General features: G+C 37.7%; 2 protein-coding genes across 2 annotated transcripts; both read left to right on the forward strand.

The window, feature by feature from the left end:
- The first annotated feature begins 9276 nt into the window (after positions 1-9276).
- On the forward strand, positions 9277-10779 carry LOC111375320 (NAC transcription factor 29-like). Its single transcript, XM_022998125.1, has 4 exons — positions 9277-9330; positions 10128-10287; positions 10365-10636; positions 10741-10779. The coding sequence occupies exons 1-4, from the start codon at positions 9277-9279 to the stop codon at positions 10777-10779; spliced, it is 525 nt and encodes a 174-aa protein (XP_022853893.1).
- Positions 10780-13669: 2890 nt separating this feature from the next.
- LOC111370376 (NAC domain-containing protein 68-like) lies at positions 13670-18020 on the forward strand. Its single transcript, XM_022992061.1, has 3 exons — positions 13670-14023; positions 14111-14388; positions 14470-18020. Exons 1-3 carry the CDS (start codon positions 13789-13791, stop codon positions 14617-14619), a joined length of 663 nt encoding a protein of 220 aa, XP_022847829.1. The 5' UTR covers positions 13670-13788; the 3' UTR covers positions 14620-18020.
- Positions 18021-21281: the final 3261 nt, after the last annotated feature.

Consider the following 21281-nt stretch of genomic DNA (forward strand, 5'->3'; position numbering starts at 1 on the left):
TAAATGGAGACACGGAGAAACCAGGGACATGGCAGCATCCTCATCGCCCTGCCTTCTTCCCAAACATACAGCCTGGCAGAGGGCGAGGTACATCATTTTATAGAGGACCACCTTTCGAAAGGCAGTTCAGACTAGCAGATACTGGAAGAACATTTAGGCCGCAACCTCGCCGGCCAAATGTATGGCATTCATTCCAATACAGCGCAGGAAGGGCAATACCCTTCGATGAGATGACTAGGATCCAGCAAAGGCGTTTCCAGCGAAACTACGGACGGATGATGAGGCAGCAACAAGAAATGCCACATCCTAAAGTGCCTCCATTACTCAAGGTAGCCAATCGAAACGTCCTCAAAAGTAGTAAAGAGACTGGTACAGATGAATCAATGAAGGAACTGCCAGAAACCTCTTCTGGGAGGTCAAGGTTTGAGAGGGACAAAAAGGATGAAGAAGATCCAGATCAGCCCCTTGCTATCCAATTCGGTATGTTACCTCCTGTCGTGGCCAATAATTACCTACTGGCTAATGAATTCAAAAATAAAGAAAAGGAAGAAGAGAAGGAGGACAACGAAGGAGAAGCCTGCGTGCTGGTATGTGAAGAAGGCCAGACTTCTGGAGAGGCCTACAACGATGAAGAGGACGATGGGATGACAGACATTGAAGAAGAAATCGACCTAGAAGCAGAAAGGAAAAAGAGGGGAGTATCGCGCAATACTCTGTTTAAGCAACTACACCAAGAGGGAGTTCGCGAAGTAGGCTTGTTAGGGGAGCCATCTGGGCGTCCTTTCGACTTCTACGTACTATACGGGACGCCCAAAAGGAAGAGGAGAGTACCTCGCTCTGAAAAGTATGGGTCACCTCCAAAGATAATGCCCCCTCCCACAGGTTGGATAACTGATGAGGAAGCATTAGAAAGAAGTAAGAAGGAAATTCGGGAGACAGAGGATCAGCGTGACATACTACACGTCGACCTATCACAGGGGAATAATTCGACAGAAAACAAGCAAGAAGTAGAAATAGAGGCTGCCGAAAAGGTTGTTTTTAAACGGCCAGCCATGAAATTGACAAAACACCTGAGGCCGTTATACGTTAAAGCTCTAGTTAACGGCGTCCCAGTGGCAAAGGTGCTTGTCGATAATGGAGCGGCTATAAGCACCATTCCATCTAGGATGATGAGAAAGCTCGCAAAAACAGAGGGTGATATGATTCCTATAGAAGTCATCCTCACTAGCTTCAATGGAGGAGCAACTTCAGCTAAGGGAGTTATGCCTTTAGACATAACTATAGGTACGATTACTAGGACCACTGTCTTCTTTGTAATAGATGGCCCTACTAGTTACAATGTGCTCCTAGGAAGAGATTGGATACACGGAAGCCGTTGTATACCCTCGTCACTCCATCAATGCCTGATTTTTTGGAATGACAAAGGCGAAGCAGAGGTGGTACAGGCTGATCATAGGCCTTTTGTCACGGAAGCAAACTCGATGGAAAAGTTCATGTATAAAGGAAACTATGGACCTGTCAGAGTGGTGCAAGACGGGGAAGAAACTCAAGTTGTCGCGCAAAGCGAAGAACCATTCTCAGTGGACGCACTCACTGAGATGTTCAAACAGATGAGGTCAAATATAGTGGCCCTGGAAGAGCCAGTGATTGGCAAAAGAATAATCAAGGAATCTTAAATGGATTCTGAGTTGCAAAAGCAAATGACCGATATTCAGGCCTTCAAAGCCAGACTGATGGCTTTCAATAAGGAATGCAATAACAAAGCAAAGAAAGAGACTGCCCTAAAAGCGCTGAAGGACAAGTTGGCAGTATTCGAGTTAGAGCAAAGCTTTGGCCGAGAAGTCAACAAGGTGGACTGTTTGGAAGAGGAAGTACTTACAAAAGAACTGGATGACGAAGTGATGCGGATTGCCAAACCTAGATACGCTCAAGCGCAAGACCCTCTGATCAAAGTAAATATTGGCGATGAAGGAGAAGATCACCCAACGTTCATCAGTCAGATGCTCGACCAAGAGGTTAGTAACAAATTAATCGCTTTGTTAAAAGAGTACAAAGATTGTTTTGCTTGGGAATACGAACAAATGCCTGATTTAGATAGAGACTTAGTGGAACATAGATTACCAACTAAGCCTAATTTTAAACCTCATAGGCAACCTCCTAGGCGTTTTGCTCCTAATGTACTCCCTGAAATTAAGAAAGAGATAGAGCGATTATTGAAAGCAGGTTTTATAAGAACAGCCAGATTTGTTGAATGGTTGTCAAATATTGTGCCAGTACTAAAAAAAGAATGGTAAACTAAGGGTGTGTATAGACTTTAGAAATTTAAACATAGCTACACCCAAAGATGAGTATCCAATGCCCACGGTGGATTCCTTAGTAGATTCAACTGCTAGACATGTTATGTATTCTTTCATGGATGGGTATTCAGGATACAATCAAATCTATATAGCTGAAGAAGACATACACAAAACTGCCTTTAGATGCCCTGGGTCTCTAGGATGTTTTGAATGGGTGGTTATGCCTTTCGACCTAAAAAATGCAGGGGCAACTTATCAAAGGGCCGTGAATTTAATTTTTCATGACATGATAGGCAAGTTTGTTGAGGTGTATGTAAATGATATAGTGGTCAAGTCCATTAAAGAAGATGACCATTTCGAACAGTTAAGATGTTCGTTTGAACGAATGAGGCGATATAAGCTAAAGTTGAATCCCTTGAAGTGTGCATTCGGTGTTAATGCAGGGAACTTTCTTGGTTTCTTAGTACACAAAAGAGGGATTGAACTTGACAAAAATAAAGCGAAGGCCATATTAGAAGCCAAACCACCTAGCAATAAAAAGGAGTTGCAAAGGTTTCTAGGCCAAGTAAATTTTTTAAGACGCTTTATTTCTAACTGTGCAGGGCGAACTAAAGTTTTTTCGCCGCTATTAAAGCTGAAGAATCAGGACGAATTCGTCTGGAAAGAAGAACATCAAAAGGCTTTTGAAAGCCTGAAGACATATCTATCAAATCCACCAGTGTTAGTGTCACCAATCCAGGGACGGCCAATGAAAATGTATGTATCGGCTGAAAAAAAATCAATAGCTAGAATGGTCGCACAGGAAGACCAATTTGGTGAAGAAAGGGTAATTTATTACTTAAGTAGACGGTTGACAAAATGTGAATGTAATTACTCTGCTATTGAAAAATTGTGTCTAGCACTGTATTTCACATGTACAAAATTAAGGGTTTATTTACGGCCCGTAACCGTTTATTTAATTTCTATAGTAAATTTAGTCAAGTATATGTTCTCGCGCCCTATTTTACACCAAAGGGTAGGCCTTTGGACACTAGCTTTATCAGAATTCGAAATACAATATATACCTCAAAAGGCAGTCAAAAATCAGGCTTTGGCTAACTTTCTAGCTGATCATCCATGCCTTGACATGCCTGAAGAAATCGAATTAGAAATCAATTCGTTCGAATTAAAACCTTGGGTGTTGTATTTCGATGGGTCAAAAACCTCTAAAGGTGCAGGAGTGGGGGTAGCATTGATTAATCCTTTAGGGATTTGCTACAAGTTTGCATTCACCTTAGACGAAATGTGCACCAACAATCAGGCCGAATATGAAGCTTTAATAGTAGGCCTAGAACTAATGGTAGATATGGGAATAAGAAATGTGATCGTTAGGGGCGATTCTCAATTGGTGATCCATCAACTAATCGGTGATTTTAAATGCCAAAGTGATTCCATTATAAGTCAGTACGAGATCGCCCAAGAATTACTAGAAGAATTCGATCAAGTAGAACTCCAATGTGTTAATAGGATATATAACGACATGGCAAACGAGTTAGCCCAAATGGCATCAGGGTACTCAAAGGTTTTGAATTGGAAGTCTACTTATGAATATGGAATCATATTGCCCGTGATCCAAAGAAGGGCAAAGGAAATTGAACTTCACTGTATACAAGATGGAGATGCAGTGGATTGGAGAACAGAGATTAAAGGGTTCCTTAAAGAACCTAATGGAGGGATTAGCAGGAAGACAAAGCTATGTTCGCTGAATTACACACTAATAGATGAAGAATTCTTTAAGAGACGCTTTGATGGTGTATTACTAAAGTGTGTAAGCTTGCAAGAAGCCAAGACAATCATGGCTGAAGTGCACGAAGGGATATGTGGAGCTCATCAAGCTGGCCAAAGGATTAGGTGGTTAATTATTAGGAGTGGATATTTTTGGCCAAAGATGGGAGAACTATGCGTTCAGTACGCAAAAAGTTGTTTAGCATGCCAAAAACATGGTCCAATACAAAGGGCACCAGCACGAGAGATGGCACCTATTATTAAACCTTGGCCGTTCAAAGGTTGGGCGATAGATCTAATAGGGAAGATCTACCCTCCATCGTCCAAACAACATACTTTTGTTATAGTTGCAACTGACTATTTCACCAAATGGGTAGAAGCGGTACCTTTAAAAGAGATCACCCAGAAGAATGTTGTAGAGTTTATTCGTGATCACATTAATTATAGGTTTGGAATTCCACAAACTTTAATGGTAGATCACGGAACATCTTTGAATGGGGATCAAGTGAATAAATTTTTGAGCGAGTTTGGGATTAAATTAGTAACCTCCACACCGTACTACGCTCAATCCAACGGACAAGCAGAATCTTCTAATAAGATTCTAAAGAATATCATCAGAAAGATGATAGATGAAAATGCTAGAAATTGGCACGAATGTTTGAACAAAGCCTTATGGGCTTATAGAACATCACCTCGGTCGAGTACCAAAGTTACTCCTTTCCAACTTGTTTATGGACAGGAGGCCGTTTTGCCTATGGAAATCAACGTGCAATCAATCCGAGTGTGCTTGCAACATAAGTTGAATGATGATGAGTATGCCGAATCACTAGTTCAAAATTTATTAAGTTTAGATGAATTGAAGTTGGACGTCTTAGATAGGTTGCAAGTTCAAAAGCAAAGAATGACTAAATTTTATAATAAAAAAGTCATAGCCAAGTCGTTCAGCCTGGGTGAACTAGTTTGGAAGACGATACTCCCTTTGGATACCAAGGATCCAAAGTACGGGAAGTGATCGCCCAATTGGGAAGGACCATACAAAATAAACAGTGTGTTGCCTAATGGAGCGTACCACTTAGAAGATCTAGACGGCACCAAACACGTAAGATTCATTAATGGCAAATATTTGAAAAAATATGTTCCTTCTTCATGGGAATGTGAACAGATAAAAACATAACCAATCATTCTGGACGATCAAAAGATAATAAAGACAGAGCGAAATACGTTCGAATAAAGTTCTTTATTATTAAACGTTCATTACAAGAATACAAAAGATACAAATGATGGACGTGCTACAAAATACAACTAAAGTATCTCCCGGTTGATCACTGAGTAAGCTTCACACCGCCTTCCTAAATGCATCGCTGCGATGGTAGGATTGACGAGTAAGAGGGTGTACTGGCCCTACCGCCTTCCTAATTGTATCGCTGCAATGGTGGGGTTGACGAGTGAGAGGGTGTACTGGCCCCGCCACCTTCATAAAATGCATCGCTGCAATGGCGAGGCTGAGAAACACTCTCAGCAGGCAAGTTGAGAAGCACTCTCAGCAAGCAAAGTGGCCCACATGCAGCCCAAAAATTGCCTCCCATCATTGACTCCTTGTGAAGAACAAAGAGACGACGGGAAGAATTTTGTAGGAAAAAATTTCGCTGCTGGCCAGAAAATATTTCCTATACCTCCCATACAAAAGGTGACGTCAAGGTAAATATAAGGTGGACGGACTAGACAGTCCATTTTTGGATCTGGTTGATCGTCAGAATGCTAAGAAATGGCAGTAAATTGGTTTCGAAGAAGAAAATGAAGAGATGAAGATAGAGGGTGAAAAATGTGAAACATTTATAGGGGGTGAAGATGAAGGGACAGAATGTGAACAGCCACATTTCTGTTTAACGGACGGAATTAAATGGCCCTAAGTCTTGGGAACAGTAGTGGGAATATCAAAAGGGAATAGACAAGATTCTTAGTGCAAAGCAGTTAAGTGATTAAAGAATTGATGATTAGAAAATAAACGTCAAATAAATGCACAAGAAGTTAATGTTCGTTAATAATGAACAAAAATTATAAAAGAGAAAAAGACATCGTATGTCTTAATTACAGTCTACCCCATAAGGAACGAATTCGTTCCCTAAGTTTTTCCCAATCCTCGTTCTGTCGGGAGGAAGTGATGTTCAATTCAGCCGCAACGTCATCATCATCAACCTCCAACTTCTTGTACTGTTCGACCAAAGATTTAGTTCGCTCAATCCCCTGAGAGGCGTTACGCTTCTTAGCAGCCATCCCCGCCCTGCAATCGTCCATTTTGGCTTGAAGTTTCCTCATCTGAGCAGCCAAGTTAACCATCAAAGAGTCTTCAATCATGACTTCGGAAGAGATTTCTTTCAACTCGTCCTTAGCCTTGTTGATCTCCATGCGTAAAGACTCTTTCTCAGCTACAGCTCGAAGATATTGAGTACGCTTGGCCTTTAGTTCAGCATTCTTGGCCAGCATAGAAAGGACCTCGGAGTGAATGACTTTCAACGTCGCTTTAAAGTCGGCAGAAAGATTGAGCGACGGAAGCGTCAGTGCTTGCTCTAACTTCGCACTCAAGTGCTCAAGTTCATCCTTGTGTCTGGCAGCACTAGCCCTTCCAATGTCCATATCCATGAAGGATACATACTCAAATACCAATTCCTTCAAGAACTTCAAATCATCCTCTGAAGAAGCGGCAGGACAACCAGATGGAGCAGGGCGAGGCATTTGGACCTGTCCCCAAGAAGCGAACAAATCCTGGATAGAACGCACAATCCTGTCAGCGTCCTGCAAAGAAGGTTGCCAATATTAAAAATCCTCACTACAATGAACAAGGTGGAAATAGAAATAATAGAAATGAAGCAAAAGAAAACTACCCCGTCGACAATCGTAGAAGATGGCGCGCCCTCGGTCAAGCTTGCCACCAGCGACTCATCCATTCGTGAGGACTTCCCCTTGTCCGAACGAGACGATGTTGCCACAACGGGCGGACTCATAGGAGTTTCTGCAAGGTTTAAGAGCAACAAATCAGAAACCAATAGCACGAGCAAAGGTAAGACATCAAAAACTGAATTACCTTCTGCTTCGATGATTGGGGGGTCGACACCCTGGGAAGAAGGTGGTTCATCCACGGGTTGTGACGAAGATTCTGGGACTGAAGATGTATCTTTAAGCATGGTCCCATCACCAACCGGTTTGGATGAAGTAGCCTTAGCAGAGGATGATGGAACAGGAGTTGTCGATGCCAAAGCCTTTGAAGGGGAAGCTGAACTTTTCTGAAAAGTCCAAAAGATCATCAGTACACAGAACAGTATCAAATGTGGAAAAGCATACTTGTAAATAGACCGATTTAATTACCTTCCTCCTGACGATAAGAGGGGCATCATCATCAATATCATCCTCCAGAATGGGAGATGCTGAGACTGGCCGTTTGCGGCTTGAAGCACTGTTGGCCGTATTAGGCCTGGCGGGGAGAGAAGAAGATGGACGAGCAGGTTGTTTGGTACGACGAGAAGGAAAGGAGCTTCGAATAGACAAAGGAGTGACCAAAACAGGAAGAGGAGAAGAAATACTCGGTTGGTCTAATGAATGAAAGGCACGATTGGCCTCAGTCGCAAATAGTCTGCGCTTCACTGATGGCCAAAATTGTTCAAAAAGAGGGTGAGTAGCATGACAAGAATTAAAAGGGGCTAATGAAAAGTGGCTTGATAAATGGAGGTTGCGAACGTTTATAGCCTCCGCTTCCGCCTTATTAATGGTATGAAAATGGTCAATTAAGCTCTTCGAATAGCACAGAGGAACAGGCCAAGTTTGGCCAAAACCAAGCTGACGGGCAAAAAATTGGGGAGCATAAATTTCTACCCTCGCTTTGGCATTCGTCCCAGTTAAGATATCATGGAAAAACTCCCTCCCAGTTAAAAACTGGATCCAAATGAGCAGAGAAGTGCTCGCACTATCTATAGTGGAAGGGGATGTACATAGTTTGGAGTCAAAAAAAAAGGAAAAGAAAAGAAGGAAGAAATTGAATCTAAAGAATAAAAGAATGTAAAAATGTCCCTTCTGGACATAGTTACAGGAGTTAAGGGCTCCATAGCTAGCCCGTAACAGCTAGCAGAAGGACGAGAAATGGATGGAGCACCAAGCGATGGAAAATAGGATCTCAACCACAGTTGAGTGAACCAAAGAGGTCCACTGCCAGTGGGAGATGCACCATTCTTCAATTGAGCCCGAAGAAAAGCCATACCTCTATAAAGAGCAGCCAAAAACAAAGAACATAAATTCAAAGGCCTGCCACGCGCTAATTCGCGCGCTATAGGTAAATAACTCAGAGAAGGCTTTATACTTGGCACACACAAAACATATTTACAAAGCCAAACTAAAAGAAAGGCCACTCGCTCAGCATGGGTAGGCTCAGCGCTCGAATGATTATGGAGGGTCTGCAGGCTTGAATAAGAATCGGTGTAGTTTTTACCGAACTGTGGGGCGCCACCAGAAACTAAGATACCTGGGAAAATGGTATCGCCCAAAGGTGGTAAATTCACCAGGGCCCCAACATCCCTTAACGTAATAGACATGGGGCCAAGAGGAAAAATAAAGGTGTTATACTCAGGGGACCAAAAACTCAAGGCAATCGGAAAGAGCGCTGAATCAAAAGTAGGGGGGCGAATAGAGACTTCTAATAAGTCAGAAATCCTAGCGCTATCAAAAAGTGCCTTAGTAGGGCCATGACCCATAAGGCGAGCATGCCACCTACGAAAAGCTACATCAGATTTAGGCCAAGTGCGAATACCTCTTTCGCGAAGTGGCCCCAGCGGTAGAGAGTTTAGAAAAGGAGGACCATGAGTGCAAGGAAACAGCTGACCCACCGCCGCTTGTTCAACTGCATCCGCATTGTTGAAGAAAGGACCCAAGTAAAACTCATTACGTCCAACGTCGGTGGGCGCGAGAAAACTTGGGGTTATGTATGGGCGACTCAGAAGTTTCTGAAAGTCATCAAAACTAAAGGAATCACTAGCTTGAGATTGTGAAGCAGCCATTGGAGAATGAACGAAGCTTTTCGGGGTTACGTAACAAGGAAGCAAAAGATGAACAGTGAATCGTGAAAGAGATGCAGAAAATATGAGGCGTGGTTGGTAGCAGTGAAATGACGTGTTTGGGGTTTATAAGGATTTGCAAAACAACGCACTTTTTCGAGTTGTAGAAGGAAACAATGATTGAAATTCTTGGGAATTTCGGACGTCGCTGGGAACATGAAGTGAATATGGCAAAATTCAATAATTATTATTAATTCTGCCATATTGGGGGGTAATTGTTGACACATAAAAATTCAGCCCAAGCCGAACAGCCCAAGGAGTAAAGCCCAATTGGAGAATCCCCAAATCGGATGGCCCAAAAAACGAAGTCCAATTGAACGAGTCAAGGTGAAGGCCCAAATAAGGGGCCCAAGAATGCGGTAACGCCATCGCTCAAGTTTGCAAGTCGCCCAGAATCTGAACGAATGGAGTGTCATACGGTCGCCCAGAGCTGTTATTCTACTCTCGCCCAAACCTTCAAGTCGCCCAAGGTATCAACAAATATAACGTATCATGGTTATCAAGGAATGCAGTTATCAAGGCAGTTGTTAAAGTAGCCTTATCATGTTCCACGAGTCAAGGGATTCAATCGAAAGCGGTTGAACGATGAAAGATAATGACAGCAGTTAAGAGGCAGTTTCATGACAAAATGGCCACTACGAAGAAAGTGGGTAGTTATAGGACAATCAAGCAGTTTTCAGAGTAGTTAATCACAAAGAGATCGTCTATGAGGTATAAAAGGGAGAAAGGACGCAGAAGCAAAGGACCGAATCCAAAACTCTCGAACAGAGAATATGTAATTTTCATTTCCTTAGCTTTTAGACTTAAACATTTTTCTGTAACTCGTGTGCTTGCGCTCCTTGGAGGCACGTTTGTTTTTCATTCCCAATTGTAAAGTTCATCGCCAATAAAAGAACACTCATTTTTGGAACTTTGTCTCAAGAGGTTTCGTCCCTTATACAATCGTCTGATCCTTTTTAATTGTTAGCGACTTAACCCGCGCGAAACACCTGATTCTGTTTTTCGCCCTACGGATGCTGAACTGATTCTTGATTTCTTAATCCGAAAAATCAAGAACGAGACGATGTCTCGCAATCTAATTAAAGTGGTTGATAATGTATACCACTTTCACCCGGAAAATCTTCCAGGTAAAAAAAAAACACCATTGATTTTGGATTCTTTCTTTCTTTCTTGATATACATCATCATCTTTATGTTCATATTAGATCATTATGGTGAGAATCGAGCGGAAGAATGGTTATTCTTTGCACCAAGGGATATGGAACACGAAAATGAAGAAATACGGAATGGAGTTGGGGTCAATGGATATTGGCAAGTAACTGGGGAAAATGATGAAACCATCAAACAGAATGATGAAACTATTGGATTTCGAAGGACTCTTGAATTCTACAAGGGAAACCCACCCAACGATGACAAGACTTCTTGGATTATGCATGAAATCAGATTGAACGATCAACTTGCTACAGATGATACAGAGGTATGTAATTTAGATATTATCAATCTTTGCTCGTCTTTTTGGTAGTATGTTCAATGGACAAGGAGTTCTTTTTTCTTGCAGTTGAACGATTGGATTGTGTGTAGAATATTCCACAAGGATTACAGATGGTAGGACGAGAGTGATGACTGATGAAGATATTGATATGATATGGAGTGATAGTTCGAAGGATTCGATGAGTTCAAATGAATATGACGAGTTTATACTAGTAAGGGGTAGAGGTTGATTTTCGTACTACTATAGAAGTACCGTCTTTGTGGAAAACACCTATTAGAAAGAGATGTGAAGAATTGAATTACTTAAGCAGTGATCCTCCCTCATAATTTTTCTGATTTTACTTCTTTTTTTTTCTTTTTTTTTTCCCTTGTTTACTTCGTTAATGCTCAGTTTCAAAGCACTACTTGATAATGACACTTGTTGGTGATCTACATCTTTTCGATTAGACACACGTTTCCCTATTTCATGCACGACGCTTGTTGTTGTCCACTTTGGCATTTGTAATGCATCTATGCGTTTTTAATCAATTGAAGCGCTAGAGATCTCGTAAAGGAACAAAATGTCGTGCTCCATGACATATTGTGCATGATTGAGGAAATTGGACAATACTATCCAAAAAACGAAAGAAAAAAAAGGGTTCATTTTGGGATTGATCAGAATCCATTTTGCTTTAAGATATTTGTAAATTGTTAATCATAATTTAACGCGTTGGTTTTAATGTTCAAATTGGTCAATATATTGTCTACTCAATCTGCATACTTCTTTTCTTCAGTCGAAATTTATGAGCGTCCACATGAAAAACTAAACTTCTTTATCTAATCCCGAAAAATTGGTCTGGTTTGATTTAAAGGACTACAAGATTGAAAATCGTTAAAACAAGATAAGAACCTGTCATTTCATCCCACATAAAAAAAAAAATGGGAATCAAATCTTATACTTGGTCAGAATCAAAAACAGATTCAAGATTGTATTAAATCTTTAAAAAATTTGCAATACTAGTCCTCAACAAGTTCTTCGGGTAGCATGCTGATTCTAATGAAAAGAAATTATTCAATTTTTAGAGTTCAATCTGGCAGCAACATGCTCAGCAATTGCCAAGCTTGAAGTTAAACCGGGCAATTCAATCCCGAATAGGTTTACACTCCAATTTAAACATTCTTTTATAATCTTCCACATGACAATATCTACACTTTTGATTTTAAACTCATCCATCATATCACCGCACTAATTTCTTCCACATAGGGAAGAATATCATCCAAGTGGTAAGGGAGTATATATATATAGCATTATCTAACTAAATAAGTTCTAAATTATACGACTTTATTTAGTTCCAATTGAAAAAAAGTAAGTTAACTAATTGGAAGTAATTTGCACTCTTTCCAATCTCGACGCTATCATCGCTCCATTGGAAATTCCCTCTGCCCCTACTATTCCCTCTTGGTAGTTTTCACCACTTGTCCATGGTTGAGCCTTGAAATTTGACGGAAGACTTAAAAGTCACCTATCCTCAATATGAGTAAAAAAAAAAAATTCTCATAAAAAACGGTAACCTATCCGAACATGCTTGGAAGCAAAAATCTACATAAAATTGAGTTTCACTTTTAAGCTTAGGCAAGCATGTATAACTTATTTCTAGGTAGAATACATAGTATGGTCTTTAATGAGATTCTACATTAAAGGAAGCTAATTGCATACGTATCAATCTGCATAGAATTTATATTTCTGTTTTCTGGGCCTCCGTCTGCATTACTTACTCTACATTATTAATTTTTTTCGATTTAAAATTTTTTCTTAAATTTTATCATAAAAAGAAAAGAATTAAAAAAAATTTAAATAAAAAAATATTTATAAAATTGTTTAATTTATTATATTTTTTTGAAAATTATTTTAAAATTTCTTTTCCCTTTATATTATAAATAATTTTTGGTCAATTTAAAATTTTTGTAAATTCTTTTCGTTTTATGATATAAATAATTTTTTTTTAGTTCAAACTTTATCAATTTCTATATGAACTTCTATTTACTTTGTCCAATATATTTCTAGTGAAGTTTTTATCTATAAAATTTTACATTTACCGATAAAAAAGAGTATTGATATCCTCAACTCTAAAACTCTTTAAGTAACAGCAAAGACAAGGCTCGACTAATTATCATCATATTTTTTGTACGCTATTATATACTCAATTACATCATTTCACATGTATCTTACTAGTATATATATAAAGTCCTCCAAAATGTTGGGATTAATGATAGACAAATTTTGAGATTTTATTTTAATATTTTTTGTTTAAAGTTAGTACCCTAAAAACTTTTATAAAAGCTTTTAAAAATCATTAACAATTTGAATATCATAAGATTTATAAAGACTTTAATAAAGTTTCAATTGAATATACGGTAATTCTTCAAACTCATGGTGTGTTTTATTGACTTTATTTTCATTGAAAAATGTCTTCTTCTTTTTTCACTCAAGACCTTACTTTTTGGGTGTTTGGTTTGCCATTTTTTTTCATATAAAATATTTTTTTACAAAGTTGATCACATTATCATATTTTCCTCGAAAATGAGGAGAACCATTTTTATTTTATTTTTTATGAAGGGGTATGTTTTTATTTTTAGGCACTTCTTTCTCTCATTTAGAACCCGTTTGGCATGACTTTTAAAAAGTCAAAAGGAGCTTTTGAAGTTTAAAAGTTGCTTTTGGATTCGTTTGACTAATTTCATTAAAATGCTTTTGGTAGTTAGAAGAACTTTTAAAGGAAGCTAGTTTAATGTGGCTTTCTCTAAAAGCATTTCTGAAAAAGAAAATGCTTTTAAATATTAATTTTCAAACAAAAATTAAAATAACTTCCTCCAAAATCTCTTATACAAGAAGCAAAAGTAAAAACAAAAGTTATGCCAGACGGGTCCTTACTACCATTTGTTTCTCACTTACCCACCAAAACACAATCTAAAAGTATTTAACAATCGGGACTGAAATACACCAGTTCTCGAAAAGTTTTTAACAATCCAATTCATAGAGTTGAGCTGGGATTAACTGAGGTAGAATTGTACTGGGATATACGCACGGGATTCAAAGTGTATTAAATCCAATTAGGGTTTGGTCAGAATTTTTCATTCGGATTCTCTCTTCTCTTCCCAATGGAGAACTGGGACTGGGAAACCTATTATTCTCCTACAAACCCCGAATATTATAATTCACAAGTTAGTGACGATGAATATTCCAATAATATTTGGCCTGGTTTTGTTTTTCGCCCTACTGATGCTGAACTAATTCTTGATTTCTTAACCCGAAAAATCAAGAACGAGACGATGTCTCGCAATCTGATGAAAGTGGTTGATAATGTATACAAATTAAACCCGGAAAATCTTGAAGGTAAAAATAAAAAATAAAAATAAAATAATCATTGATTTTAGTTTCTTTCTTTCTTGATATGCATCTTCATCTGTATGTTCATCTTAGATGATTATGGTGTGAATCGAGCGGAAGAATGGTTATTCTTTACAACAAGGGACATAGAACACGAAAATGAAGAAATACGGAATGGAGTTGGAGTTGGAGTCGATGGATATTGGCAGGTAATTGGGGAAGATGATGAAACCATCAAACAGAAAGATGAAACTATTGGATTTCGAAAGACTCTTGAATTCTACAAGGGAAACCCACCCAACGGGGACAAGACTTCGTGGATTATGCATGAAATCAGATTCAACGATCAACTTGCTGCAGATCATACAGAGGTATGTGATTTAGATATTTTCTATCTTTGCACGTTTTTTTTGGTAGTATGTTCGATGACATGAAGTTCATTTTTCTTGTAGTTGGACGATTGGATTGTGTGTAGAGTATTCCACAAAGATAACAGATGGAAGGACGAGAGAGATGAAGATACTGATATGATATGGAGTGATAGTTCGGAGGATTCGATGAGCTCAAATGAATACGACGACTTTATAGTAGCACGGGATTGAGGTACATTTTCGTACTACTAGAGAAGTACTGTCTTTGTGGAAAACAAGTGTTAGAAAGAGATGTGAAGAATTGAAATACGTAAGCAGTGATCCTCCCTCATAATTTTTCTGATTCTATTTTTTTCCCCTTGTTTACTTTGTTAAGGTACAGTTTTTCAAAGCACTACTTGAGAATGAACACTATAGTGTTTTCTGTTTACAATTTACTGGCCTCAGTGAGAGTAGCTTTCGAGAGAAGTTGATAGTAGTATGATAATCATTGAATTTTATAATTACATGGATATATTGCATTTTCAGGGCCCGTTTCAAATGCTTTTACTAGCAAAGCTACTTTTCTTTTCGTGCGCGATCAATTATCTATTCTTTGCCTCTTTTACTCTCATCTACCGTCTGAGGCTGTAGGCAGCACTCAGCAGGTCGAGTTTTTCTGCTTCGAAGTCGATTTTGATGGCAAAAGCTATAGCTTCTTTGGATTCAACTTCTACTCTTTTCCAATTCCTTGAGGAATCTTTGAAGTCGAATCCAATTCTTAAGATTGCTCCAGTGCTTTGATGCTTTCTTCTCAGATTTTCCTCTCAACGGTTTCTTGGTTGAATCAGATCTTCCTTTACCTTCCCCGTCATCAGGGTCGTGCACTCGTGCAGTCTGTAAATTTCTCAGGCACAAGCCATAAAGTTGAGAGAGTGAATGAGTGACTTCCCTACCTGTTTTCAAGAAAGAAAAGAGAGTGAACGAACACGTCACACTATCAACATTTACATCCTCAGAAACCCAAGAGCGTTTGCTAAAAGATGTGATAAAATATCACTTTTTTACTCAAATAAACAAACTATCTTTAATCTCACGATATATAGCTAGTACAGTAGAACAATTCTCTCTCAAACACTCTCTTATACAAACGTGGAATTTTCTTTTCTAACCTATAGATAAAAAAACACACACTAATACACACTATATAAAAAATATTAAGAGGAATTCAAGATGATCAAGTAACTTTTTTCAACCTAAAGAAGTATTCAAAATGAATAACTAATTTGCACCACCTTTAATAAAAGAAGAGTTCAAAATGATTAAATAACTTCCACCTCCTTTAATAGAAGAAGAGTTCAAGATGATTATGTAACTCTTTTAATAGCTCTCAGCCAATGACAAGCTTTTCCTTAACCATGTAAAATTCTTCTATCCAATTAAAAACTTTTGTTTAACCAAATTGTATTTTGACTAAATCATATATTAATCAACCTCATACTTCTAAAGTTTCTTGATGATTTTGGAATTTCTTCTAATTTCTAAAATTTCCACTTTCAACAGAGAGCACTTCAACGAAGAAGTGCTAGTTTGAAACTAGTCTTCTTTATCAGAATCCTTAAAATTTTTACTACTTTGATCACTATTGTCGAAGCTAGATTTAGAATTCCAAGGACTTGCCTGAAATGCACTAGGTTTTTCGAAAGATTGATGTTGAGATTTTATTGCATCACCCAACATGTGAATAGAAGGTTTTAAATTTCTTGATCTTGCCTGTCTACGGAAAAACCTTGGGTTCACGAATTTTTCCGTGTCGTTTTATAGCTAATTTTGTTTTTGATTCTACTTCGATTCACAAGTAGATGGACAAACTAAAATGATATCATCACATTCACTTCCTCCCTAATGTTCAAGAATACAAGAAATGTGCGCCCCCCCGGGGCACATCCCAACTGACAAAGATGAGGGCGCTTGAAGGTTGGTAGATCAGAAGTCGTGAGTTCCATTCTTGAAAAGTTCTTGGAAGGCAGGATTTATCCTAGAAGGCAAGAGCTCTACTGGAAGGTAAGGTGCAAAGATGGGAAACGACTTGCTTGGTACTTTGGCATATCAGTTGGGGGCTCTAGAACACTGGTCAGTTTGGGGCACAACCTGCGGTTTAACCTGTCTGCAGCTTGAAGGGCCAAGGTGTAAACTCCAGGATTTAGTCACCGTAAGATGGATAACTTGATATAAAAAGAATACAAGAAATGTGTCGATGTCAACTGTTGCATCTTGATTAAAATATTATAACTATTGCAACAAGGGGTGGGGCGGAATATACTAGGACGATATGTCGTTCTTAAAAAAGCATAATTGACAAAGTTGGAGGATCCACAAATTGTATGATCAAAATTCACATAACAGTGGGTCCCGTAACTTATAGACTAGATGAGTTGGAAAATTATATGAATCAACGGATTTGTTGATCTCTACAGTCTGAAGTCAACTAGATTTCAAGAAACCTACTGACATGCACACAAGAAGAAGGTCAAGTGGGTAACGGTGGGACAATTTCATATTCGTTTGCCAGAAAAAGAGAGAGAGAGGACTCTCCACTAAGAATTAAAAGCCACATTTGACTGGAAGGGGAAAGAAAGTTAAATAAATAAATAAATAAATAAATGATCACTTTAAATTAAAAGGAATGGATATGAATTAGTCAAAAATCAAAATGTGCATTTCATAATATTGTATAATTCTACCATGCAATGATGTCTTAGTTAGTGGTCAAATGCACAATTGCATATTGATTGTTCCCTTTATTCTTCTTTTATGGGTTCTGTTAGTGAGAATTTCTAGATATTTAAGATGTATATACTGCATGGGTAATGGGTTGTTCAGTCAATTCTTCATGGCGGTCCATCTACTAATAGAAGATTCAACGGTTGTAACAATTCATGCTACTCTAGACGAAACTTCAAGGTATTATCTAAAAATGATAAAAGATCCAACTAATATATCTTCAAGTGGAAGGAATACAAATACACACTTAAGTGCATATGCAAGGGATTCTCTCTCTTTCTTGCCATGTTTCCACTATTGTTTCTGCGACCCATTTATTAGGGTGGATGTTTGGGTAAAAATATAAGAAATCAAAATAAGATAGCAAGTCATTGTTAAGAATGTGTGAGATTTAGAGCTCTACTTGAAAAAGATAATTGATTATTGTCTCCATTTCAAGTAATAATCTATCCATTCTTCTTCTAATTAGCTAAAAGGATCGCACTATCCATCAATGTCCAACTCATTCGACGCTTCAAGACTATTATCCACGTGGCATGATTATATTGAGAGTCAACTACCATTTTTATTTTTATTTTGACTCATCGCGATCCAAATTGGAAACCCCCACCTTCATCCTGATCTTCTATATACATCTAATTTATCCCGTTATAATTTGCATAACTAGGTTTGGGCACAAGTCCAACTCTAATATCAGTTACTCCAATTTTGAATTTCATCCAAAAATATTACTCCATTCGTCTCAATTATATAGGTTGAGCTTCCTTTTTCTCGTCTCAAATATATAGGTCTATTTCCTAGAATATTTTATTTTGTTCATTTACTAATATACCCTTATTCAATTTTTTCCATGCCAACTTCTTGAAATAATCAAAATACGCACATTTCCCATTTCTTGAAAATATGAAACAACTCTCATTTCTTCTTCTTGAAATTAAATCATTCAGATTTTTTATTAATTCCAACAATAATTAATTTTCCAATGACATTAAAGAAGATTTCTTAATATGTGTAAAAAACGAAACAAACCTATACAATTGAGATGAAAGGAATAATTTGGATTTAGATGGACCGGTCCAATAATCTTATAAACCTAAAATGTTAAAGAGACTATCTTACTAGCTCTTATGTCTAGTCAATATATTTCTTCCAATCATGTTATACAAACAAAATGATTGACATAATCTTTAATATATCGACATATGATAACTTATCATATAACACTGTTACGGTAAGTTCAAATTATTAGCCCACTTCAATCAACAAAAATAATAAACTACAGTAAAGGGAATGAAAGAAAAAACGTAGAAAACACAAGAAAGAACACAGTATTTTCGCTCTAAGGTAAGACATTCGGAACCGGAGTCCCTAATCCCCTTTTGAGCTTCCACCACCGGAAGAAACCACTATATTAGCCGGAATCAATAAAGGTACAGTTCACAGTTCATGGCACTCAGACGAAATCACACCAAGATTTCGTATACAACAAACCCACAGAATATACATCGAACGTCCACTCAAGGATTGAACCATATAAACCACTCAAGATCTACAATAGGCTGTAACAAAATCGATCTACAAAGGGCTTTTGATTAAGTGCTTAAAATGAAACGAAGAAGCAGTGAACTCGAGAGAACAGAGGGCTGCAGAGAGAGAAGAGAGAGGCTGAGTAAAAATGAAATCAATCAGCCGTCCAAACCCTGGAAGCCAGTACAAATAGAAGCAGCTGGAAGGTCGGTCATCTACGGTGAGGAGAGTGACACTTGGCAAGATCAGGAGCGTCTGTTCTTATTAATAAAAACGGGTTTTAAACAAAACACGTTTTTATCACAATCCGGTCAGCCCATTTAGCCAAGTTCAAGTGACAAGTGATCCAGCCCACAAGCCCATCAGTATTAATCTAGCCCAATCATCATTGTGCCACTATATAATTTTTCTCTACATTCTCCACCTTGGTACAATGATACCAGCATCATTTATAGTGATTCCTACAGTCATGGCATCATTTGCTCGAGTACCCGATGCACAAATCAATAGCAATTTATATTAATTTGCTTTAAACAGTCCAAAAACTTGTTTAAAGGCAGTATTTTGGTTCCAACATCAGCAGGGTTAAAATGAGTAGAAATCTTTTCAAGTTTAACAACACCTTGAGATATCAGATCTCTAATAAAATGAAACTTTACATCAACATGTTTAGATCTATTATGCAGCACAGGATTTCTACTCAAATATATAGCAGATTGGCTATCAGAATGTAAGACAACATCATTTATGAAGCCAAATTCATCTAAAAGTCCTTTTAGCCAAATTCCTTCTTTAATTGCATCTGTAGCAGCTATATATTCTGTTTCAGTTGAAGACAAGGCAACAATCTTTTGTAATTGTGATTTCCATCTTATACAGGAATTACATAGAGTGTAAACATAAGCAGAAGTTGATTTTCTATTATCCCTATCACCTGCATAATCTGAATCTGTGAAACCCCTCAAGATAACACCCTCAGATTGTTTTCTATACTCAATTCCTAGGTCACAAGTCCCTTTTATATATCTTAGAAGCCACTTCATAGCTTCCCAATGAACCTCACCAGGATTTGACATGTATCTACTTAATACACTTATTGAAAATGCCAAATCAGGCATAGAACAAATCATTAGATACATAACTGACCCCACAACATTAGAATATGGCACTCTAGCCATTCTTTTTAACTCATCTTCTGTTTTGGGACATTGATCATTAGATAATTTGAAGTGATTTGTTAAAGGCAAGCTCACACTTTTAGCATTAGACATTGCAAATCTTTCAAGTATTTTTAAAACATAAGATTTTTTATTTAGGCTTAGTGTGCCCTCTCTTCTATTTCTTTTAATTTTGATACCCAAGATTTTTCTAACAAGACCTAAATCTTTCATTTCAAATTCAGATTTTAATTTGTCTTTAACTGACTCTATTTCCTTTATGTCATGACTTGCTAAAAGCATGTCATCCACATAAAGTAGAAGATAGAGTGAATTCTCACCTCTATTTCCTTTACAATAAAGACAAGTATCGAAATTACTTCTTTTAAAACCAAGTCCAAGCACAAAAGTATCAAATCTCTTGTACCATTGTCTTGGAGCTTGTTTTAAACCATAAAGTAACTTTTTAAGAAGACATACTAAGTCTGAATTTTTATTCACTTCAAAGCCTTTAGGTTGTTCCATAAAAATGATTTTTTCAAGATCTCCATTTAAAAATACAGTTTTTACATCTAATTGATCCAATTCCCAATTGAATTGAGCTGCTAGAGCTAGTATTACTCTAACAGTTGTAAATTTCACAACTGGAGAAAAGATTTCATTGAAATCTATTCCCTCTTTTTGGGCAAAACCCTTTGCTACAAGTCGTGCTTTGTATCTAATGTCATTGTCATCTTTTTCACCTCTTTTGATTTTGAAAATCCACTTACAACCTATAACTCTCTTTCCCTTAAGTCTTTTAACTAGAGTCCATGTTTTATTCTTCCTCAATGATTCCATTTCATCATGCATTGCTGTTAGCCAATGCTTAGAGTCCTTACTACTCATAGCATCCTTATAGGACTCGGGTTCATTTTCAATGAACCCTTGAACAGTGAGAAGGGATATTTCATCATCAAATCTCACAGGTGGTCTTATTTCTCTCCTTTCTCTATCTCTAGCAAGTTGATAATCATTTAAGGGTTGATTAACCTCAAAATCAGATTCATTTTGATCAGTTTCTTCATCATTTTGAGCCTCAATTTCATTATTTTCAATCTGATCATGTTGTGGATTATCATTATTAACTTGCTCCACCTCAATTTCAGTTTCCCTTCCTTCATTTTCAGTCTGACTAGATTTAGTAGTGTTACTTTCAAATTTTAAACAAGGCAGATCAGATTCATTAAACACCACATTTCTACTTATAATGATCTTGTAGCCCTTGGTCTCTCTTACCCAAAGTCTATACCCCTTCACCATATCCCAAAAAAACACACTTAAGGGCCCTAGGTTCAAGTTTCCCTTCAGATTGAAGTGCAAAGGCTGCACACCCAAATATTTTTAGATTACTTAAATCTACAGGTTTTCCTGTCCAAACTTTTTCAGGGGATTTTAATTGTATAG

This window comes from Olea europaea, chromosome 2, assembly GCF_002742605.1.
Source record: "Olea europaea var. sylvestris chromosome 2, O_europaea_v1, whole genome shotgun sequence".
Taxonomy (NCBI): domain Eukaryota; kingdom Viridiplantae; phylum Streptophyta; class Magnoliopsida; order Lamiales; family Oleaceae; genus Olea; species Olea europaea.